Below are 24,968 nucleotides of genomic sequence, written 5' to 3'. Positions count from 1 at the left end.
TGCTTCTTTTACTAAAACATCAGTCCTTGTATCTATTTTTCAACCCTTCCAATAAATACCTAAAAAAAATTTTCCTCCTAGGATAGATCCCTGAGGAACTCCAGAGACAATTTTTTCGGGTCAGAGTATTTATTATCAACGCACACGAGTGTGCGAAAATTTGAGATTTAAAGATACCAGAAATTTTGTTTCAAAAATACTATTTAGAAATTTAGCATGAATACTTGTTTTCAAACTGATTACTAATCAATGTTTCTGCCACTACAGTATTGTTCTTATGATCATTATAATATATCACATGTAGCATCTTCAATTTAGAGATCAGTATCACTTAAGATAAATTAATCAATTTTGTTTAAGAGGAACTACAACTATTGACAGTAGATAGCAAATAATCAGGAACTGGTGAAGTAATCCTCAAAGAAAACCCAAATAATGTTTTTTATATTTTATTAATTAAAATGAAATATTCTACAAAGTCAAGACTTGAGCCTTGAGTGCTCTCCTCTCAGAGGCTTTGACTTGAGCAGCAATTCTGTCTAAATCCCTCCTGCCTTGTTGAGAGATTCTCCTACCTCCCTCAGGGACAGCCTCAATGATTTTCAAGGCTTCTAAACTTTGGAGGGCTTTTCTGGCGATGCCCTTGGCAGATCGGCAGAAATGGGAAGGTTTGGTACCATTCCTCTTCCTGTCTCCGTAGATTTTAGTAACAGTTCCTACACCAACTGGGCTCCTGATGTAGATGTGACGTGCAATAGATGCACATCTGGTATAATACCAGTCACTGTCGTAGGGTGCTAATTCTTTAGACTTTGAGGTTTTGACAATGTCAACCCATTCTGGAACCCTCAATTTACCAGTCCTAGAAAAAAGTATTATTCAATTATGATCAATAATTACACTTTATAATATATAGGTCAGATAAACTAATTTAAAAGAAATAATTAAAAAATAATCAAAATACCAGTTGATAAAACTCCTTATAACCCACTGAGAATTGAGACAAATTGTAATATGAATAGAAATTTTAGGAGTTGGATACACTCAATAAGACTGCAATAATACCACAAAATAATCGCACTACCAATTAACAAAGACGAATTATTTTTTTCACTACTTACTTTTTCAGGAAGGCGGAGAAAGCCTTGACGAATGCGTGTTGATCCACGTCCTTAAGAGTAACAGAAGGCATTTTCTGAAAAATAAAGGAATATAAATTATCTGAAACAAATTTCGGAACCGAAATTTCTCATACACATGTTTCTATAACCTAAGTTATAATTTACATATACCTTTCAAAATTGGTGTTTAATGAAAGCAATATTCTGAATGATTTTAGGTACCTTGTAACGAATTAAGTTTTCTGAATTAAAATATTTATCAAAATTGAGAAAATATTATACTTACAGAAATAAATTTCCAAACCACTCCACGTTAGACACTAATGCATAGAAGGAACGAATAATGGCTGCCTCTGACAGATAGTTCTCCAAATCATAGAACATGGATCACAAAAAATATAAGTTTTGTTTCGAAATTACACATGCCATAGAATATTCCGACCAGCTTACAAAAATTTTATTCAACCTTCATATTTCTTTTTGTATATTAATCACCATACTAATATACTTATTACTAAGATGTCTAAAAACATGGTGAATGCACTATTCAATTTTTGAATGGAATGACAGTCGACCAAATTGAAAATATTAGTTTTATTTCGTGGCGGCGCCGCAATGTCATCCCTTTCATTTCGATCTTTTTTCCTTTGATTTTGATAGGACACATCAATCAAAACCCGATTCTAGCCAATCAGAAGCTTAAACTAATATTCTCAAAATTGGCAAAACCAAAGCTAATCAGTCCATACACCAGGCTTTTAGACATCTTACTTATTACTAATATAATGTTAATTCAGAAAAAATTACTCAACGATCTCCATGTTTGTTTACAGTTTACTATATATTAGTGTTCTGTGGTTTGCAGCGCCCTCAATGGTAGTTGGAATTGCCTGTGGTATACAAAATGTATCGATATATTATGTAAAAGTAAAAAAATCGATATTACGAATTATCGATCTAACGTAATATCGATATCTTTACTTCCATGGCCATGGGTTTTATCAAAATATTCAGAATGAAATACACATTTAGCAGTTATAATGTTATATTTATCATAAAGAAGACAAAAAATGAATATTTATATTAATCTGAAACCAGTATTCGTCCGTTGTGGACATCAGAAGCACTCTCTGCTTGAGGTGTTTCGTCTTTCCCTGTTCTTTTATCCGTAACTGCTAAATTCGCTTCTTCTAGCGAGACTGAGGAAGCTTGCCGTATTAAATATTTAAGAGCTATTTCGAAAAGATACTCTAATAAGGAACTTACTTACTTATACTTTGTCAGGTGTTAAAATGCTAGGTTCAATTCTTAAATTCGAAAAAATCTTGCAATTTTGTTTTCGGTAGTAAGCATAATACGGAACTGAAATATGTATCTTTCGAACATTTGTAATTGCTTTCATTTTCAAATTTTTAACATCTTGAAACCATTACGGACTGAAACGTGTCATTGTAAGAAATTCTCGTTTTTTATTTTCATAACCAGCAATTGGTATCTATTTACAGTTTTATCATTCTAATCAATTCCTCTATCGAAGATCGGTTCTGTTAACCAGCTGCTGAAATTGAGTGTAGGTTTTTGTGACCTAATACGGGTTTACGAATAATTAATGAAAAAACCAAATATATTCGAGAAATGGAATTTTAATCTTTTCTGTCCAACAATTTTTATTAATTTATTCAGTTGAATATTAATTAACAATAACAATAATAAAATATATTTGTACCGGGTTTTTCACCATAATTTGACCCCCCTTTAACTTTGTTACTAAAAGAGGTACAAAAAAATGTTTTCTACAAAAGTTTCACGAAATCGACTAGTGTTTTTTAAAATGATTTCCCAAAACGAAATATATACAGAGTGGGCCACATATTGATTGCAACTTCATTTTTTCAAATGGAACACCCTGTATATTTTTCTATATTTGCTAGCTCTTTTTCTCCTGATTTCGAATATATAACATATGTTTGGCCTATCTCTCTTATTCTGAGTACCACAGAGTTTCAAATTTTAAGAACCACCTGGCATGCTCAGTAATCAGTTCTCAAGTGGTAGGCTGCGATAACTCAAAATGCCCTTTTTTGAGTTATCTTGTTGGCAACGATATGATATATAGTCAAATTGCCAACGAGATAACTCAAAAAAGGGCATTTTAAGAACCACCTGACATGCTCAGTAATCAGTTTTCAAGTGGTAGGCTGCGATAACTCAAAATGCCCTTTTTTGAGTTATCTTGTTGGCAACGATATGACATATAGTCAAATTGCCAACGAGATAACTCAAAAAAGGGCATTTTAAGAACCACCTGACATGCTCAGTAATCAGTTTTCAAGTGGTAGGCTGCGATAACTCAAAATGCCCTTTTTCGAGTTATCTCGTTGGCAACGATATGACATATAGTCAAATTGCCAACGAGATAACTCAAAAAAGGGCTTTGAGTTATCGCAGCCTACTTGAGAACTGATTAATGAGCATGCCAGGTGGTTCTTAAAATTTAAAACTCTGTGGTACTCAGAATAAGAGAGATAGAGCAAACATATGTGATATATTGGTAATCAGGGAAAAAAGATGTAGTCAAGTATAGGAAAATATACAGGGTGTTCCATTTGAAAAGATGAAGTTGCAATCAATATGTTGCCAACTCTGTATATATTTCGTTTTGTGAAATCATTTTAAAAAACACTAGTCGATTTCGTGAAACTTTTGTAGAAAACATTTTTTTGTACCTCTTTTAGTAACAAAGTTAAAGGGGGAGTCAAATTATGGTGAAAAACCCGGTACTTGAGCTGTTTACAAGAACAGATGTACACGTCAAGTCATACCTACATGAAATCAAATTAAAATCTATCACACACAAATTCTTCTACGGAATAATAACATTTAGCTATCAGGATCCTTCGGACAGCTATTTTGAACTTCAACAATTTCAGTCGAGAGTCGGTTCAACATTTTTACTCCCGCATATGTGGGTGACTTCTCATACATGGACAGCCTGTGTCCCTCCAACAAGAGTCTGTTTGCATTTCTTGTCTCGTATGGATCCCAAAAGGAATTTACTTTCATGGAAGATTTATTATTTTTCACATGTAGTAAAAGTCTGTAAATATATATGCAAGGGAATGGGAGAATATTATATCTTTTAGAAATGGTCTGCACGAGTCAGTTTGTTTGAGGTCAAATATCAAGCGTATTATGCGCTTCTATCCCACGAACACCCTATTCGCTTCCACACTATTGCCCCACAGTATCGTTAAATAACTCATATTACTGTAAATCACTGCTTAGTAAATTGACATGAGTACATCTCTCTTTGATGTCCATTTCATTGTGTTAATAGCAAAGAAACCAGAGTTAATTTTTATGCACACATCATTCACGTGGTGTTTCCAGTTTAAGAACTCATCGGTCTTGACTCTCAAGAATTTCGTTTCGTGCAGTATGGATGCTCCCCAATTCTACCTCCCTAATACAACTAGTTTTAAAATTCAGGCAAAGGGTCTTACTTAGCTTCAATATGATATTATTACTGCTGCACCATGCATCGAAGTCACCCATTACAGTTCTCAGCTTAATTAATAATCTTTTCTATTTAAATCCAGAAAAATTAATTACACCTAATACATATTTTCTTCCCTAAGAACTTTCCATAAAAAAATCTCTGAATACGAATTTAACAGGTATCCCATAGTATAGGAACTAGTTCCTATACTGTGGGTATCCAAGTATCCATATATTTAGTATTCTGTGGATTTAAGAGGTGGAGTATCCGATACTTTTTGCACATCCCTACTTTTGATCGACCGAGTTATTTGCATAAAAAATTAACTTCCTTTGTCTATGGTTATTTCGTCAAATGTATCGGGCATAGATAAGCTAGTTATGGCACAGATTACTAGTTAGTCTGTGGTTATGGTATCGGGTGTCTCAAAAAATCGTTGTTTAGTGATGGGGGGGAAATCTCTGAAGCTAGAAAAAAATGAAGACATATTTTCTGTCTCGATTTTTTAGAAAATCAATGAAAACCCCAACCTCATAAATTCACCGTTTTCAAGTTATAAGAGAACATTGGAAAATGGCGCGAAATAAAAAGTTCTCATAACTTTCTTATTACTGATGCTATATACAAAAACATACTATACTTTTAGTAGAATTCAATGGTGTAATCATTTGTTTTTGAAGTTTAAACAATCTTTTTTTATGTGAACCATAAGAATTGCTGTAATACATAAAATCTTTTTTTGTTCAGAAATATTTAACATGATATATACATTTTTTATTCAACTCTAAAAATTAACAAGTTTCAGTTCCATACGAAAAACCAACCAAGTGCCTATCTATGATAATTTGTTAACATCAGATAATTAGGTGGCCATAAGGTCTCCGGATTCAACATTGTTAGATTTTTTCGTTTGGTCACATTTATACAATAATTATCAATTTGAAAATATTAAATCTGGAGACCTTGGTGACCATCATTTAAGATATGCGGTAGCCACATTTTAATTATAGTTCATAGATTAAAGAAATGAAGCAAAATTGGACATATTATGTTCATGGTAACTTATTCATTTGAATTTAAATCAACCTCTGAAGTACTTAGGAAACACCTTGTATAATTAATACATAAGAACCTGCATAGTAATGCTAACCAAATTTTTCATAGAAGCACAAACTGAAGTGTCATCTGCTGTGCTCATCTTTTAACTACTCACTAATCAAAAACTCTTGAATTGAGGGAAATAAATATAAATAAAAACGATTTTTATTTAAAATATTTTATTAGTCATAATAAAAAATTTTATTCAGGAATTTTAGGTTTTATTGCCGACAAAAAGTCTGAAAACTCTTGATAAGGTGTTTTAGTCAGAACATTTTCAGGCCACAAATCAGGGGTAAGGTAAGCGTAAGTCTTTGCAATGGCTGCAAATGTGGCCTTGGCGAAATTACCCAAAGTACAAGTTGAACCTTTGGAAGAGGTGTAACAATCTTCAACACCAGCCATTTGCAACAATTTCTTTGGAACTGGAGCAGACACTATACCTGTACCTCTGGGAGCTGGAATCAGCCTCACGGTAACACTGCCACATTTGCCAGTCACCTAAAAAAAATTGGGAGGCATTAAGATTTAAATAAAATACAAATGAAATTTAGAATTACCTTGCAGGGAACTGTGTGTGGTTTACCAATTTTATTTCCCCAATATCCCAGACGAACTGGAATGATGGAAAGTTTGGCAAGGATGATAGCTCCTCGGATAGCGGTGGCTACTTCTTTGCTACATTTGACACCTAAACCAATATGTCCGTTGCTATCTCCAATAGCGACAACGGCCTTGAATCTGGTTCTTTGACCGGCACGGGTCTGTTTTTGTACAGGCATGATTTTGAGTACCTAAAGTAGATATTAAATTAATAATGTTCGTGAAATAGATAGAAATAATAGTAAGAATCATTACATTGCGTGCAGAATTCAAGGAGACTAGCGTAGAAAATTAAAAAAGGGTATTTTGCATTCAATTTTCTTGAACTTATAATATGCAGACACGTTAGTGTCTACTTTGAATAGAAGTCGAGTACCACCAGAACAGGAATACAAAGTATCTATAATATACAAAAAAGTTCTACAATTTTCATCATAGCTCGTAACCTGCGATCCTAGATCAGACTTATATTATGTAGGCTACGCATAACTTTCTACAGGGTTATTGCAGCTCGTGAACCTTGCTAGAATTTTTATGACTATTATCTAGAGAAAATTAATGTTTATTATGAATAAACGTTATTCTTATAAAATAGATCGAACTTCTTAATCCCTACCTCATCTTTGAGCGAAGAACCGATAAAGTGGTCGATTATTTCAAATTCTTTAATGGGCAGAGAAAAGAGATAGATCTGTTCTAAGCTGGCGATTTGGCCTTCTTTTACCAATCGTCCAAGTTTGGTAACAGGGTTCCATTCTTTTTTATCGTCACCACCGCGTCCACGGCCTCTACCACGACCACGACCGCGTCCCCTGCCTCGACCGCGAGCACCACCAAAACCTCCTCGGAAACCACCACGTGCACCAGAGTCAGCCATCATAAAGGAACGAACTTACCCGCAAATAGAAAATTTCTATGCGTATAGGCTCCACAGGTTAGTTTAGTAGGTATAGAAAAAGTGACATGAATCTGAAACCTGACAGTTCTTCTTTTTTTCAGAAGGTTTTCGATCATCAAAATAATACTGGCTTAGTGATTAATCACTTTTTGACGCGCATTTTGAATTATATAAATATCTATTTTGAGGTTTTCACGAATAGAAGAATTAGATGCATTCATTTTTGGTAATATATTCCGTGTAGAAATAATTGAGATGACTTCAATTATTATTCTGTGGCTATTTGAAATTTTACAAGCGTGGCTTTATTTTCAAAAAAATTCTGTGACTTCAAATGAAACTTCGAGGAGGCTGACACTGAAATTGATAATTCTTTTAAATTTTAACCCCCTATTATAACTATTAGGTTGTTTTGTTTTCATTCAAATAAGTCCAATTTTTTCTTGTTGAGTCTTGAACATGTTACAGTAATTGTATTTTAAATAATAATGCGCAATTGACTTGAACATTTCATAATGGTTGTTTGTGGTGGAGCAGATCATAATTTGCAAGCTGATGTTATATTTGTTATTGAATCTACAGCTGTAAATGGAGCATATATAAATGATTTGAAAACTAATTACATTATTCCCGCTTTGGAGTAAGTTTTTCCTGACCATTTCATTTTTCTTTATGTTGAATGTTAGAAACTTTGAAAGTTTTATAGTGATAATGATTAGTTTATTGAATAGTTCATTGCAGCTATATAAATACATACAACGCTAAAAAAAATTGAGAGTTATTCTCTCCCTCAAGACTTCATAACTGTGTACAGCGGCTGTTAATTAATTTTTTTCCTTCTCCGCACCATCAAACAAATTTGATTAGAGGCCATTGTATTCCCTATATTTGAAAATGTGTAATAATATAAATAAACAATATATGTTATAATATAATTGAATGAATTCTAATAGAATAAGTAATAATAAATTCCAAATAATCTGAGATTAATGTTCTCCATTTTGAAATTAATCTCAATTCGGTGGGTATTGTCTTTGTAGGGTATTTTTTTGTAAATTGTTATCTTCACCAGTTATGCATTTATCAGTTATTTGCATTATCATCGTTATTGGTGGTACTTCTCTCAATCGGAAATTTTCGTTATTTATGTTGTATTCACTCCATTTTCTTCCTATTCTATAGGAAAGCTGAGATTGTACCAATGCATATTATTGTTTGTTCAACTTTAAGTCTTACCTTTGAAATTTATATATGTTAATTTTCTCTGGACTGCTTAGAATATGTTTTATCAATGATGATCTTATGAACAGATATCTGAAGGGTTTGAGGTACTGAAATTTAATCAGTGTAACCTTGCTCTTTCGAAGAAAATTACATGTCTGAGATAATTTTTTCAACCCTATGAATAAACATATCTTTTATACAATTCATTACATACTATTATTTTTGTTTTACAGATATTTTGGCCAAGGGAATCTTGATGAAAATAATTACTTATCTGAGAGTTTGAACTCTTTTTATGGCATTGTACTGTATCAAGCAGCTGATTGTCTTCCACGTCTGTGTACAGATACTATTGGTCCTTTCACTAGTCCAGGAAAAGTTGTTTCAGCAATAGACAGATTAGAGTGAGTATTTAATGAAGTAGATACAGTAAAACTCCATTAAGACACTCTTCAAGGGACCGGGTCAAAAAAGCGTCTTACCCATGAAAGTAAAAGAAATCTCGAAATGCTTGAAAAAAAAAAGATTCTTGGAAGCATGAGTGAAAAGAAAGTTGTCAGTTTTGTTAATGTCACATAAAATGTTCCCTGCATTTTTCAGGGTGGAAATAATTTTTCTGGGCTTGCTCACGTTTTGCAAGCTAGCAGAAACGGTAGGTTTTGGTGAATGATCGTCAGCGATCATGTCATCAATAATGCGGGCAAGTTTTGCTAGTTACAAGGCACTGTCGTGTAATCAGGAAAATTTTAGAGAATTTTCTGTTTCTATTGCTATACTGTCAATGGTATCTATCTCATCTGAAAATTCGTATGCAGCAAAAAAAAGAGAGTCTTATCCAACAAAGGAGACTGTATATTTTAACTGTATTAGCATAGGAAAATTCTAAGGGGGCTGAAAAAGAGAATATTATGTGGGAAAGTGTCTTAAAGAAGTTTTACTGTTTTTATGTATTATTCAATCAAGTTCAAATATAATTATAACATGTATAGATTAAGTACCTAATTTCAGAATAAAATAGTTTTTCTAAGTAATGATGAAAATTTATTCTGTACAATGTGGTAATTTCGTTGAAATTTATACTTTTGAAATAATTAAAGTAATTTTTCATTGTTAACAGTTGTTTTATTTGTGTTGCTGATTATAATCTTTATTTATTCCATTAAGATTGTATGGAGGAAAAGGAGAATCTCATGCAAATATTGCTGAAGGCCTTGCAACAGCACTTCAGTGCTTTGAAGAGCTTCAAACAAAAAGAGATGCTGCAGTTAATGTTCAAAAACATTGTTTATTGATATGTAATTCACCTCCTTACCTTATGCCAGTGATGGAAACTCAGTCTTATGCTGGAAAAACTGCAGAACAGTTGGCTGCTATCCTCTTGGAAGTATTTACATATCTTCTTTTATTTTTTTACGTACATCTGAGTGATACAATAACTTTTTAGAATAACATAAATCTATCCATTATTTCTCCTCGAAAAATTCCTTCACTTTATAAGTTGTTTGAAAAGGCTGGGGGAGATTTATCAACATCTCAAAGTAAGAATTATGCTAAAGATGTTAGGCACTTGGTACTACTTAAGGGTTTCAGGTGAGAAATTATGAATTATTTTATGATTTACAAATTTTGTCTAACCCTTCAAATTTCACCATCCAAATGAATATTTTTTTCTACATTCATGCAAAAAGCAAAACTTTATTGAACTATATTTAGTGGAGAAAGAAGTTCTTTATTGCACTCATCTGTCATTCTATTTCAACGTGCTGTCATTATGACAAACAAATATTTCAGCCTGAAGGAAATAACGATGTACAGTTACTAAGTACTAGTACGTTTACAGCAGTAACAAATCAAGAAGTGGATTTAAAAAGTACTTCACTACGAAATATTCATATTGAAAATTGCACCAATTGTTCATTCACTTTCAACATTGAGGGTAAAAATAAAGTTTGAGTTAAATTGTTCGTAACGTATTAGTTCCTGTTTCAATGCAAATCGATATTAATAATAAAGTATTCAAGTTGCGCTTTTCATTTTCCTACACCTAGTGCCGCACCTCAATAACTAATTTTTTCCTTTTTGTATGAACGTAGAAAAAATGTTGTATGGAACTCGTGCAAAAATTGTTTATTGCACTCGACGTGTTGTACAACTCGGCCTAACGGCCTCGTCGGACAATTTCACTTCGAGTGCAATAAACATTCACTTTTTGCACTTGTTGCATAAATAACTATTATAGGATATTCATTTCCAGATTTTATGAATATCTGAATATTTATCAATATTTTTAGTTTGAAAGAGAGGCCAATAAGCCCACCACCTGGTAGTGTAACTCCTCAACAAAATCAATTGTCGAGTGCAACATTACCTATGACATCTTTACCAAGTCCACTAGCTGGCAACGATAGCCCTATACAAGGAGGTAGTCAAACTACCCAAAATCTACTTGGGGCAAATTCAAATCCTGTTGTCCAGCCTGGAGTTGGGCAGACTCCTGTGTACAGGCCTCCAAATGCTGGTAAACATCTTTGTGAATTATTATAATTTGTGTCAAAAGTGTACAAAATACGAATTCTGACATCCTGGAGTTTTTAATTGTAGCCTATTCGCCTGACTGCTCTAGTGCAAATTAATTCGAGCTACTTATGTCTTTATCTCGACAAAAATTTTAATTAATTCGCACTGGTGCAGCCAGTCGAATACGCTATTAGTTTTATCCTGCATGTCAATATTCGTTTTCAATAATTTTTTATTAGTTTAGTTATTTCAAGAAATGATGAAATATACAGAATGATTCACTGCAATGGCCTTTTAGACGTTTATGGAAATCTAATCATAATTTTGTGCTGAAAATTTTCATGTTGGAATTTGAGACAAGGATCTTTCTCTCTAAAATATTTTCAGATCTCTAGAACTTCCGGTTAAACCGGAAACAGACTACTACTTTCTCATTTCAAATGGTACACATAGTATATTATTACATCAGTAGATAGCTTATTTTATGACAATTTCAGCGATATGCCATAACTTGTGCCAAAACTCAAAGGTTCATGAGTTAATGGGATTTTTATGAAAAAAATTATGGTGACGAGAACGTATTGAATATTTCAGCAGAAAAAGGTTTTTTCCAAAAATTTTTTAATGGTCTTTCGATTCTCAAGAATCCTAAAGAACAATTAATTACATTTCATAAAATGTGAAATTTTGTTATCGAAGCACCGAATTTTAGTTTCTTTCTGTATTTTCCGAAAGTCACAGACTACTTTAACTCAGTTAGAATTGTAGTTTTTCCTCATTTCAAATTTCTCCTTGATAACTCAAGATTTTTTCTTGTTTCAAGTATATGATTCTGTATTGTATTCTGTTGTAGCTTATATCCCACAATATACAGGGTGGCCACTTTTTCAATGGGATTGTATTGGTAACTTTTAAACCATAAGGGTTAGAAGGTCGAGCAAATGGAGAAAAAGTTGCATGCATAGAAGCATTATCAAGCAGTTCAAACAAATCGAGATTATCAGGGCCGGTTATTGAGATATCATAAAAAAAGTAAATTCTGTCATTTTGCTTTTTCTTTTTTTCCCACTTTATTTCAAATATTATCAAAAAATGTTACAGGAATTTTTTATTCGACAGTAAATTGTTCTCAATTTGACGTAATCAGATTTCGTATCCAACGTTTCGTGCTCTCTGGGCCACCCTCAACCTCATTTTTTTCAATACGGACATGTATATTTCATGACACTTTTCTAAATAACTTTTAACGCTGAATTCAACAATATATCATACAATGTCATTCAAAGTTGATTATCAGGTGATTTTGATCCTTATCCAAATTTCTTCTTCTACTATTCCGTGATATTTTTCTAATAGTTCCCTCAAATATCTTGATGATTATATTTGTTTCCAGGATTGACTTCTCTGCCTCAACATTCCCAATCTCTCGTTCCTCCAGGTATGGTTGGTATAGTAAACACTAGAGGTCCAATGATGCCTGGAATGGTACCGAACGTCATAACAGGAAACTCAGGTTATAACCCTCATGGTCAAGGTATTAATAGCGATGTGATGTGATGAAATATATATATTATATGATAATTTTTTTATCTCGCAGGAATAAACGCCCAAAGACCAAGATGGGGTATGCCTCCGCAAGCAGGTCCTCAAAGACCATATATGGCAACCAATCCATCGAACCAACAGGCGCAAAATAGTGCACTTTTAACTCAACTTAATACTCCACCGTCTTCTATGCCATCAAACAGTGGATACATACAGAGTGAGTGGCAAAAATTAACTTGAAAAATATTGAATAAGATAAATAAGGATATAATATTATTAATGATGAGAAGAATCTATAACCAGTTTCTGAGAAATTATTTCATTTCATAAAAACATTTTTCTAAGCCTCCACAATGTTGTCTATCTACAGGTACATTATTATTTTCCTAATATGTCACACCCTGTATAAGACAATACATTCAGGCAAAATTTATTAGTCAATTGATATATTATTTATTAATTTAATTCAACGGTAGGTGGAATATATCCGATGAGACCCCTGAAATCTATTCAATACAACTATTTTTTGAACTAACCTACACTGCGCAAAAAAATTAATGCACATTATGGAAATCTCAAATTTATTCTAGAACTGAAGGTGTTTCCAATGATAATTATTTTTATCAGAATTATGCATGCATATGTTATCCACTTTCAACGTTTTTCTTCAATACAGATGTTTTTTCCCAGCAGGAATAAAAAAAGATGAGATTATCAGATTTTAAATGTATTGGCTCCATTCTGAAATCAGTTGTTCTCGATCAATTCTAGTGATCAATAGTTTTTCTTTCGTTTGATTTTCTACACTCGATCGCTATGCAACGCGAAACACGCAATTCGACCCAAGAGGAATGTGCCCAAGCGATAGTTTTGCGAGAAGAAGGGAGGACATACACAAGAATTGCAGAAAGGTTTGGAGTTTCCCATACGAGTGTGTCCAGGATGTTGCAGCGATTCAGGGAGACAGGTATGAATGTCCGAAGACCAGGACAGGGCAGACCACGGGTAACAACTGCCATTCAAGAACGTTACTTGAGAGTTTCTTCGTTGAGACAACGGTTTGTAACCGCTCGCCTCCTTCAAAATCAGCTTGAGCAAGCTCATGGGGTGCGAATTAGCACTCAGACAATAAGAAATCGCCTTAGAGAATATGATTTAAGGCCTCGTGTCGCGGCCTTACCCCAGCCCATCGAAGGGCGCGTTTGGATTTTGCGAGAGAGCATATCCATTGGGAAGAGGCTGATTGGGAAAGAGTTCTCTTCACAGATGAGTCTAGATTCTGCCTCTTCCATTGTGATCGACGTTCCCTTGTATACAGACGTCCACATGAAAGATATGCTCAGTGCAATTTCCTGAATACTACTGGTTTCGAGGGAGGATCGGTTATGGTATGGGGTGGAAAATCTTTGACTGCTCGCACAGACCTAGTGGTCGTTGATAATGGAGCTATGAATGCTGATAGGTATATAAGGAACATTCTTGAAGAGCATGTAGTGCCATTTGCCCCATACATTGGTGAAAATTTCATTTTTATGGACGATAATGCCAGACCCCATCGTGCGCGCATCGTTCAGGAGTACCTTGAAGAGGTTGAAGTCTCTCGAATGGAATGGCCTGCAAGAAGTCAAGATCTCAATCCAATAGAGCAGGTTTGGGACAACCTGAATAGAAGGCTGAGAAGTTCAGAAAATGATCCAGCTACTATTAATGACTTAGGAATCCAACTCAGAGAAATCTGGGAAGGATTAGATCAGAACATTTTAAGATCAGTATTTTGAAAATTGTTTATTTCTCTTCTTTCACATAAGATTCGGTGAAATCCTGAATTTTTCTTTAATGTGTCTTGTTTCGTTCAAAACCTTCCCGAGAGAACATAAAAAATAAGTTATAAAGTCAATGTAGAGTTAACTTTCATCAAAATTGAAATTTTCAGAATGTGCTTTAATTTTTTTGCGCAGTATATCTTTAAAACTAACCTATATTAAAGTTAAAGCGTGTAGTGAGTAGTGTATGTCACTTGAGTTTCACATGTCGTGTTCCAAAACAAAAGGCTCTTGAATTGATTTGCAGATGTTGTGGTGAATGCCCCTTCTCTAAGTCTGTTGCGTTTTTTCAGTTAATAGTAATTCACCACTGGGCCAGCAACAGGCACAACAGCAGCAACAGCAACACATTAAAGTGGGTATTAATATTCCTAATCAGATGCAAAATCCCATGGCCCCAAATCAAAATCCCATGCAAGGCGTAACGTCTCAGGTTTCGCAGCCAAATCAAGTTGCAGTAACTTCACAAGCTCAGGTAATTTTACTGAAAAAACATTCATAATTATTATATATAGGACAGAATGGAAGAAGTTTATTGAATCAAATTAGAATTATTTTAAGTTATTGTTAAGATAGAAAATGTAGATAATGAAACCCATACACCGAAAGGTAACAAATGGGATAAAGATTATATATATATATAATTATTATATTTTATTTTTGAAAAAAAAAATATTTCTTTTGCCAAAAATACAAATAAAAATTCAAATAGTTATACTATAATTTATTGAAAAAAAATCATATTCAGAATCCAGGTCAGCCTGGACAACAGCAGGTGGGACAGATGCAGTCTTCCAGAGAAAGACATACCATCTGGCAAGGTCTCCTGGAATGGATAGAGAAACCTAAGAATGCCCCAGAACAACAGAAAATAACGAAACATGTGCCGTGCCAAGTGTCTGCTAATTCGAAGGATGGGGAGCCAGAACTGTTAGTATAACTCTTTTGGAATAAATTGATGAATTCCGTTAGAAATTATGTACCCTACATGAAAATAACAAGTCCTTTATTTTTCTCTAGTTGTGGGAATTTGTTTGAAATTGGAAATATTTGTTACGTTTTATCATCCTTCAACTTGCATCTATTCTTTGAGTAATACTGTTATCTGTACTGTTAATTTATTTTTCTTTCTATTATTTCTTATCAAAAGAAGACAAAGCCTTATTTGTGATGCGTAATCTTCAAAAATAACTTTTTTTTATAGTAAAGCGGATGGATGGCCTGGTAAATTAATTATGCAGTTAATGCCGAAGCAACTGATTGGAAATATTGGAGGGGCGTATCTTAAAAACTCGAAATCTGTTCTCTTTCACCCGCAGCCATGTGAAGCTCTCGAGTCTCTCACTAAAGTGATGAGTTCTGGATTTGTGAGTACACATTTCCATTTTATCAATAAGAATTTTCAATTGTTGTAGATGGTTTAAATGCTTACTTGGCATAACTTCTATATTTTTTTTTATTATAATAGAGTTTTAAAACATTTTCTTCGAATATAACAATTCTTAAATAATTTTTTCTGCAGGCCGGGTGTGTTCATTTCACCAGCATTGCAAATCCAGCATGTGATATCAAAGTTCTTATTCTACTGTATACGGTTGAGAAGAGGGCGTATTTGGGTTTTATCCCCAATGATCAAACTGCTTTTGTAGATCGTCTGCGAAAAGTTATCCAGCACCAGAAGTCGAATCAACAGGTTCTGAGACAAACTCAGGTAAGATTTTTGAATTATTATTATTCATTACTTAGGTTAAATGCATTAACGAGTTTATATTGGGTGAGGTCCGTATATCACCTTGGTTACTATGGTTAGTAAGTTGGTATATTAAATTCCTCAAAATGCGATTACTATTTCCTCAAACTTCAGTGAGTTATCTGTCACCAGAGCAATTATACTTTTATCCTGGTTAGGTTCGGTAACCACGCCTACTCTTCTTGGCAGTTGTCATTTTAATTTTCAGATTATTGTTTATGAGCATTTTCCATGACATCTAACTCTCAAATACTTTATTATTTTAATTATGAAACAAATAACCTTCAGAGCCATTAAGAACTTTTAGTTGTTTACAAATTAAAAGAGAGGAACCATTTATAACCTCCAAAATTCTGTCAAAGACAAATTTTGATGACCAATGACAGCAGGTTACCTTAAATATTGAAAACCACTACTTACTACTCTGAAATTCTCTGTGATATATGGACCATACACATTATAAGATGGCACTATGCTGATATACAGGGTGGCCACTTTTTCAATGGGATTGTATTGGTAACTTTTAAACCATAAGAGTTAGAAGGTCGGTCAAATGGAGAAAAAGTTGCATGCATAGAAGCATTATCAAGCAGTTCAAACAAATCGAGATTATCAGGGCCGGTTATTGAGATATCATAAAAAAAGTAAATTCTGTCATTTTGATTTTTCTTTTTTTCCCACTTTATTTCAAATATTATCAAAAAATGTTACGGGAATTTTTTATTCGACGATAAATTGTTCTCAATTTGACGTAATCAGATTTCGTATCCAACGTTTCGTGCTCTCTGGGCCACCCTCAACCTCATCTTTTTCAATACGGACCTGTATATTTTATGACACTTTTCGAAATAACTTTTAACGCTGAATTCAACGATATACCATACAATGTCATTCAAAGTTGATTTTCAGGTGATTTTGACCCTTATCCAAATTTCTTTTTGTCGGATCTGTATTACATTTCGGTACCTTTAGTTTAATTAACAACAAGCAATACATTTCGATGAGAAAATCAACTTACTCATCTTGAACTGAATGGGACATATCAGAATCAAATCAAGAAACAAGTAATAATTATTTACATATTTCAATTCATAATAATTAAACGAATTATCATTTAATGAAGGAAAAATCGAATGATTATTCGAAAGTAAATGAAAATGAATGAAGTAAGTGTTCGAAATGTCCACCATTTTGTAAAATGCACTTAACGGTTCTGGAACCCATACTTCTTATACATTTGCTTATTTCGTCTTCTTGAATACCTTCCAATACATTCTCAATCTTCTCGCGAGAAATCACTATTGTTGGATTTGTCATTTGTTCCAGAATCGAACTTTATTTTGATATCATTACGATATAAGTTTTGCAAAGATTGGTATTCAAATTTGAAATTATTGTATTCGCGTCTCTTCACTATTTTAAACAGCAGTTTTTGATAAATTGTATTCACTACAGATCCGACCCTAAGAAAATTGGATAAGGGTCAAAATCACCTGAAAATCAACTTTTAATGACATTGTATGATAAATCGTTGAATTCAGCGTTAACAGTTATTTCGAAAAGTGTCATAAAATATACAGGTCCGTATTGAAAAAAATGAGGTTGAGGGTGGCCTAGAGAGCACGAAACGTTGGATACGAAATCTGATTATGTCAACTTGAGAACAATTTACTGTCGAATAAAAAATTCCTGTAACATTTTTTGATAATATTTGAAATAAAGTGGGAAAAAAAGAAAAATCAAAATGACAGAATTTACTTTTCTTATGATATCTCAATAACCGGCCCTGATAATCTAAAATTGTTTGAACTGCTTGATAATGCTTCTATGCATGCAACTTTTTCTCCATTTGACCGACCTTCTAACTCTTATGGTTTAGAAGTTACCAATACAATCCCATTGAAAAAGTGGCCACCCTGTATGTATTTGCATGTTATGCAATGTCGAAGCAATTGAAACAATGTTTTACATGGTCCAAGAGTTGAAATTAAATATTTGCCTTAGGGTGCTGGGGCAGCGGGCCTTAATCCTCAAACTGGTAGCCCTTTGCCTATGGGAGGAGCTCCCAATCCTATGATCGCAAACCCCACTACTTCCCAACCTGCCCAAGGGATGATGATACAAACAAACCCAATAGCAATGGGGGGAGGACAAATCACTCAGAATGTTGTTTCGTCATCTGGTCAGCCCGTTTCATTCAAAGGAGTTTTAGGACAAAATGTTCCTGGTGGTGGAATGCAACCTAGGATTGGACTTTCTGTAAGTACTTTTAAAGGTTTAATCTTCGTGAACATCCATGAACCAATCTCTGTTACCTTCTTGAAATTACTGTCATACAGATAAATGAATGAAGGTTATGCAAAGTTGTGCAATAAAAAAAGTCTTGAAAACAGAATGATACACTGCGCAAAAAAATTAACGCACATTCTGAAAATCTCAATTTTAATAAAAGTCAACTTTACATTGACTTTATAACTTATTTTTTATGTTCTCTCGGGAAGGTTTTGAACGAAACAAGACACATTAAATGGAAGAAAAATTCAGGATTTCACCGAATGTTATGTGAAAGAAGAGAAATAAACAATTTTCAAAATACTGGAATGCTGATAAGTGATTTAATACTTGGTATTTCCACCCCTTGCGTTAATTACAGCACGGCAACGACGGTTCATACTCAAAATGAGTGATCAAAAATTTTCTGATCTAATCCTTCCCAGATTTCTCTGAGTTGGATTCCTAAGTCATTAAGAGTAGCTGGATGATTTTCTGAACTTCTCAGCCTTCTATTGAGGTTGTCCCGAACCTGCTCAATCGGATTGAGATCTGGACTTCTTGCTGGCCATTCCATTCGAGAGACTTCAACCTGGCATTATCGTCCATAAAAATGAAATTTTCACCAATGTATGGGGCAAATGGCACTACATGCTCTTCAAGAATGTTCCTTATATACCTATCAGCATTCATAGCTCCATTATCAACGACCACTAGGTCTGTGCGAGCAGCCAAAGATTTTCCACCCCATACCATAATCGATCCTCCCCCGAAACCAGTAGTATTCTGGAAATTGCACTGAGCATATCTTTCATGTGGACGTCTGTATACAAGGAAACGTCGATCACAATGGTAGAGGCAGAATCTAGACTCATCTGTGAAGAGAACTCTTACCCAATCAGCCTCTTCCCAATGGATATGATCTCTCGCAAAATCCAAACGCGCCCTTCGATGGGCTGGGGTAAGAGCTGGGCCTCTTGCCGCGACACGAGGCCTTAAATCATATTCTCTGAGGCGATTTCTTATTGTCTGAGTGCTAATTTGCACCCCATGAGTTTGCTCCAGCTGATTTTGAAGGAGGCGAGCGGGTGCAAACCGTTGTCTCAACGAAGAAACTCTCAAGTAACGTTCTTGAATGGCAGTTGTTACCCGTGGTCTACCCTGTCCTGGTCTTCGGACATTCGTACCTGTCTCCCTGAATCGCTGCAACATTCTGGACACACTTGTATGGGAAACTCCAAACCTTTCTGCAATTCTTGTGTTTGTCCACCCTTCTTCTCGCAAAACTACCGCTTGGGCACATTCCTCTTGGGTCAAATTGCGTGTTTCGCGTTGCATAGCGATCGAGTGTAGAAAATCAAACGAAAGAAAAACTATTGATCACTAGAATTGATCGAGAACAACTGATTTCAGAATGGAGCCAATAAATTCAAAATCTGATAATCTCATCTTTTTTTATTCCTGCTGGGAAAAAACATCTGTATTGAAGAAAAACGTTGAAAGTGGATAACATATGCATGCATAATTCTGATAAAAATAATTATCATTGAGAACACCTTCAGTTGTAGAATAAATTTGAGATTTCGATAATGTGCGTTAATTTTTTTGCGCATCCTTTCTCTTGTTAAGCAACAGATAAAATGAATATTCTCTATTTATGAATACAGTTGCATAATTTTCCTATTTTTCTCTTATAAAGAATATTCAACAAGGAATGAATTCTTCACCCCAACCTGGTTCGGGTAATAGCATGTCTCCTGGTTTGATGGGCCAGAGAGCAGCATGTGAAAATCAGCTACAGGCCGAACGACAGCACAATCTGGAGAAGATAAATCAACTCAAACAAACTTTGGAAGCCGCTCAACAGCAGGAACAACAGTATAAGAGCCAGCTGGAGAGGATCAGTCATATGAAGACAACACAGCTGCAAGAGGCGTTGCAGGCTGCTCAGCAAACGGAAATGCATTACAAAATGTTAGATGTAAGTAGAAAATTTGGTAATTATTTACTTTATCCCATACTGCTCAGAACGAGATGAAATTTTTCGGACTTAATAATTTTGTGGTGTAGATTACGAATCCGAAGGTAACAAACTCTGATCATATTAAAAAAAAATAACAAATATTCACAACCATCAAAAATCATTTCTAACCTAACCTATCCTATTATCTGTTAGGTTAGGTTCTAATTTAACTTAGTGACCTGAAGTGACCTTGGTGAATATTTGTTGTTTTTTTTTTAAAGGCGATCAAAGTTTGTTGACTTCAGATTCGTAATCTACACCTCAAAATTGATAAGTCTGGAAGATTTTATCGCATTCAGTAAAGTAAATTATTATTTTATTGATTTTATACTTTCTTCATTCCATTTTTCTACTTCCTGGTTTCAGGTAACTTTGAAATTAATTTAATTCTAGTATTGGAATTCCAATTTTGTTAACTATGGCATTAAGAGGTGGATTCTATAGTTCAAATATTATTTTCAAAATTATGATTATAACCTATTGTTTAAAATTTTTTCCTTCAGCAACAAAGAATGGCAAATCAAGTTAATCAACAAGCAGCAAATACACAGCAGCAAAATCAACAGAGGATGATGAGGCCTGTTATGTCGAACAATCCTGGGTTGAGGCATTTATTACAACAGGTATGTGTCTTTTTATTAAATAATAATCCAATAGATCCGATCCAAAACTTGTTGAAATTTTATTTGTTCTTTGAAATCGAAGAAAATTTCTGAATTTCATGATATTATTTTTTACGACAGCAGCAAGCAAATTTATTTAGGTCGGTGATGTGTTATCTCTTTTGTTTTATTTTGGTTCTCAAATTCTTTATATTTGTTCATCTCAATACTTCGAAAGTTTTACTTCTAACCAAAAACATTGATTTTAGCAACCTCAATATAGACAACAGCAAATAATTGGCATTCAACAACAGATGGGAAATAGTGGACCAAGGCCCCCCCAAATGGGGCAACAGATGCCTAATCCAGGGTCTGCGCAAAATACTTTTGACGATGTACCAAATTTCGATTTTATGTAAATTATTTTAATAATTTTATTTCTGTGTAAGGAATTGAGATGTCGATATTATTGCAGAATGGTTGACAATTAGTTCAGAGGAAGATTATTCTAATTTTCAGTGAATAAAAATCAAATAAAACATTGAAAATAGAGCAACATTGATTAAATATATTAATGATAATTATTGATTATTATAATAATAATTTAATACAATTATCTGATATATAACAACTGATCGAGTAGGTGCCTGTTTTTATTTATTTTTTTTATAATTATTTGTACAAATTGTTAAGGACTGAATATGTGAGAATAATCTTTTTCAACATGTACTAGTTTTTATATAACAAAAGGTATTTCTTGATATTCATATACATAAAATATGGTTATGTGGCAATATTCTAAGACAGTGTCTAGAAAATAAGGCAATTGTTTTTGTAATTTATTGAATTTTAATTTCATGTCTTACCATTTTGAAGATCTTGACAATGAAAATAAAGATTATAGAAATCAATTTTCTTCATTTGATTAGAATCCCATTCACCAATTTTTCCATTTCAGGGGAAATTTTCATCTCCATCAACCAGATTTTTGCTTATAACGTAGATTTCTCTTATTGATATGAATTTCAAGTTGAATGTTCATATTTGAATTAATTTTTTTAGTTTGTGGCCTTTTTTACCCTTTTCAGGCATTTGGCCAAAGAGTTTTTTTACGACACTGTTATACAGAGAAACTGTATAATTTCAATCTGACTAAATGATCAATTTTTAATACGAAAGTCCTTCAATACTGTATTTCTCCGACGCCGGCGACGCCACTGATCGTTCAGGAATCGTCGAAAACTTGAGGCCGAATTTTGGTTGCTGTAATCAAATCGATGAAATTTTCATTATTTGTCAATGGACTAGTTTAGTGATGTTGATAATACTATATTTGACACGATAGAATTAAAATATAGAGCAAAACTGATAAATCAGTGAAAAAATTTTGAAAATCCATCAATAAATGACTGAGAAATAGATTATTTAAATTTACGTATTTTAGCGCGGAACGTCTTTGGTCTGTTACGTCACGGCTCTTGCCTGTGATTGCTACACCATAAATTACGTTTAAATACTAAGGGCCAGTTGCACCATTTGCCTAAATATTGATTAAACATTTAAACGTTGATTACTGTATGATTTCTTAAGAGAAATCAGAAATTAATCGACGTTTAAATTTTAATCAATGTTTAGGCAAATGGTGCAAATGGCCCTTAGCCGCGCCAAGGCTCTCGCGCCGTTTGTAGTTGTACAGTGTAGTTTTAACCATAGACCTAATATCCGTGGATAATCCATAATATTAATGGTTTTAACTCGAGTTTTGTTTTTATGTCACCATAATGGAAGAAGGCTTCGTGAAAGGACAAAGTGACAATTTGCCTAAAATAGATATATTCGCAGTGATGGAGTTATTTTCTTCAAATCCATCTTATGTCAGTGCAGAAATAAAAGAAGTTAAACTTTTCAAGTGAGTATCTACTTCTGAGTTTGCTTCATCATGGTTCAACTTATAACGATGATTTATTTGAAAAACGTTTCATAAACAGTTTGTAGTTGAGTACTGGTTGTTGAAGTCTATCAATGGCAAAACATATTTATGTGAGGAGTAAAAAGTAAAAAGAGAAAAAAGTAATTTATATGTATGTATATAGTAAGTTATTTCAGCCACCGTGTAACGAACAAAACACGACACGAACGGCACAAGTGATTGTACACCAATGAATTCGTAAGCACTCTGCGAATACCAGTCGTCTAGTGTGTGACGTCACGACACTTACACGTACTTTGAAATTATTCTTCCAAGCGCAACTTCAAAGTCCCATAACTTTTTCATTTCTAGAGATATTTCAATGATTCTTCCACATTTTTGTTTCATTTTACTTAAATTTTTAGAATTAATCCTTAACAAAAAAATGAAAACTAGTCCATTGACAGAGTTCAATAATCGGGTAAAAGAACTGTTATTGTATGTATCGAGTGTCCCAAATTCCTAGTCTAGTGAGGGCTCTCCCTAGACCACCCTAACGCCGCCACTGGACCGAGTGATCGATTCAGACTACGAGCGCTCAAAAATGCCAGAATGAATTTGCGTCGAATGTAGTTTTTTAAGAGCTCGTTAGATGGCACTCAAATCGTTTGAGTTGCAATGTAACGTAGCACATTCTTCTTGTTGGAACTAGAGAGTAATCTGAACTTTATAAACAACTAAAATTTAGCGAAAGAACAAGAAATTGAATGAATCTACTTCACAAAGAAATTCCCTGAATATCTAAATTTAATTCTGTTTCGTTTAGGTAACACAAGAGATTATTATTTTAGCATGATCCTTTTTTTCTCTATATTCATTGGAAATAAGTAGATATATCGGATATCTCTCCTGATTCCTGACCAAATCAAGAAAAACAGTGTCATCACTTTAGAAACCTTTTAAAAGTTCAACAAGTGTTAAATATGGTGTTCCAGTTATTTGAAAATTTGCTTATTGAATTATAACTCCACTGGTTGTAAGTTGTGGGCAACTTTTTTGCAGGATTATAACAAAAACATATCCAGGGGTACGTCGTCATTTAAAAAATAAATAAAAACATATTGTTTGAAAGTGAATCTTGTGATACGTGAAATACAAGGTGTTCCATCTCAGACGAGCCACCCCGTATATTTTTTATCTCATACTGATTGAAATTTTTTTTTCGATACACGTCGAATGATTTTGTTTGAGGGACTATTTGAGGCTTGAACGAGCAACCCCCTAAGAGGGGGCGCTTCAACCCCTCAAAATTGAATAGGGGAGAAGGGTTCAGTGATACTTCATTTGAAAGTCCTTGGAAGCCTCTTGACAACAGTGTATGAAAAACGTAATTTTGGTGAACCGTTTTCGCCAAAAATCAATTTTTTTTAAACCCTTGGAGGCCACAGAACTGTACAAAGGTACCTATATGTCGTCTCCAAGTGCGCACATGGCACATTAATGAATGAGTTCTTAAAATTTCACGTGTGTGCTATCCTCGTTTTTTCGATATCCGGCTTGAATTTTCTATGGTTCTCAAAATTTTGTACGAAGCTTGAAATGGATATTCTATTCTGTTTATTATCGAACTAAACCGCATCATTCCAGTTTGAAGTTTCTACCTCATTTCATTCGTCATATCATATCAGTGTTTATTGCAAATCATATTTATAATCCGGGAGCCAGTAACAGATATACATGACCAAGTTCCTCTCCAACGGTAATTAGTAAAATAGATAATAGTAATAAAAAGCCTCGTGAACGTCAGCTACGACTTGGCTGGGGGGGAGAGCGGTGGCAGCCCCCCAAACACGAAGAAAAAAAAAATACATTCAGTTATTTCCTCCCAACTGAAAATTTGTCAAATTTTAGCTAACCCAATATCTAGACGAAAAAATACAATCAGCTGGCTATAGCATGGTGGATTATACGTCAGCTGGTGCCTCAAACATGAAAAAAAATTATATTTTCAATGACAGCTCTGACAGCTACTCTGATAATGAATCAGAGAGTGCCACACTCGCGAGCAAAGGACTTTCTCCACAT

General features: G+C 34.0%; 3 protein-coding genes across 3 annotated transcripts; 1 reads left to right on the top strand and 2 right to left on the bottom strand.

Moving 5' to 3' along the window:
- Positions 1–436: 436 nt before the first annotated feature.
- LOC123685151 (40S ribosomal protein S19) lies at positions 437–1,538 on the bottom strand. The gene is made up of 3 exons (XM_045624766.1): positions 1,408–1,538; positions 1,122–1,195; positions 437–862 (listed from the first exon to the last, which is right to left on the bottom strand). The coding sequence occupies exons 2-3, from the start codon at positions 1,190–1,192 to the stop codon at positions 472–474; spliced, it is 462 nt and encodes a 153-aa protein (XP_045480722.1). The 5' UTR covers positions 1,193–1,195; positions 1,408–1,538; the 3' UTR covers positions 437–471.
- A 4,342-nt stretch (positions 1,539–5,880) lies between these two features.
- Positions 5,881–7,236, bottom strand: LOC123684140 (40S ribosomal protein S2-like). Its single transcript, XM_045623285.1, has 3 exons — positions 6,938–7,236; positions 6,279–6,512; positions 5,881–6,219 (listed from the first exon to the last, which is right to left on the bottom strand). Exons 1-3 carry the CDS (start codon positions 7,199–7,201, stop codon positions 5,920–5,922), a joined length of 798 nt encoding a protein of 265 aa, XP_045479241.1. The 5' UTR covers positions 7,202–7,236; the 3' UTR covers positions 5,881–5,919.
- Positions 7,237–7,542: 306 nt separating this feature from the next.
- On the top strand, positions 7,543–21,885 carry LOC123684139 (mediator of RNA polymerase II transcription subunit 25). The gene is made up of 15 exons (XM_045623284.1): positions 7,543–7,859; positions 8,677–8,847; positions 9,608–9,827; positions 9,888–10,033; positions 10,735–10,961; positions 12,354–12,494; positions 12,558–12,722; positions 14,622–14,803; positions 15,077–15,258; positions 15,533–15,695; positions 15,851–16,039; positions 18,083–18,337; positions 20,049–20,330; positions 20,876–20,995; positions 21,244–21,885. Exons 1-15 carry the CDS (start codon positions 7,735–7,737, stop codon positions 21,391–21,393), a joined length of 2,718 nt encoding a protein of 905 aa, XP_045479240.1. The 5' UTR covers positions 7,543–7,734; the 3' UTR covers positions 21,394–21,885.
- Positions 21,886–24,968: the final 3,083 nt, after the last annotated feature.

The sequence above is a fragment of the Harmonia axyridis genome, chromosome 7, assembly GCF_914767665.1.
Source record: "Harmonia axyridis chromosome 7, icHarAxyr1.1, whole genome shotgun sequence".
NCBI lineage: Eukaryota > Metazoa > Arthropoda > Insecta > Coleoptera > Coccinellidae > Harmonia > Harmonia axyridis.
Note: the sequence above shows the minus strand (reverse complement) of the source record. Positions and strands in the feature narration are given on the sequence as shown.

Excerpts from the sequence above, each read along its gene's own strand:
- LOC123685151 (XM_045624766.1), bottom strand. The coding sequence starts at position 1,192 with ATGCCTTCTGTTACTCTTAAGGACGTGGATCAACACGCATTCGTCAAG. Across the intron at positions 863-1,121 it reads TTCTCCGCCTTCCTGAAAAA|GACTGGTAAATTGAGGGTTC; the intron begins GTAAGTAGTGAA and ends ACTTTTTTCTAG.
- LOC123684140 (XM_045623285.1), bottom strand. The coding sequence starts at position 7,201 with ATGATGGCTGACTCTGGTGCACGTGGTGGTTTCCGAGGAGGTTTTGGT. Across the intron at positions 6,513-6,937 it reads GTTCTTCGCTCAAAGATGAG|GTACTCAAAATCATGCCTGT; the intron begins GTAGGGATTAAG and ends TATCTACTTTAG. Across the intron at positions 6,220-6,278 it reads CACACACAGTTCCCTGCAAG|GTGACTGGCAAATGTGGCAG; the intron begins GTAATTCTAAAT and ends AATTTTTTTTAG.
- LOC123684139 (XM_045623284.1), top strand. The coding sequence starts at position 7,735 with ATGGTTGTTTGTGGTGGAGCAGATCATAATTTGCAAGCTGATGTTATA. Across the intron at positions 12,495-12,557 it reads TTATAACCCTCATGGTCAAG|GAATAAACGCCCAAAGACCA; the intron begins GTATTAATAGCG and ends TTTATCTCGCAG. Across the intron at positions 15,696-15,850 it reads AAGTGATGAGTTCTGGATTT|GCCGGGTGTGTTCATTTCAC; the intron begins GTGAGTACACAT and ends TTTTTTCTGCAG.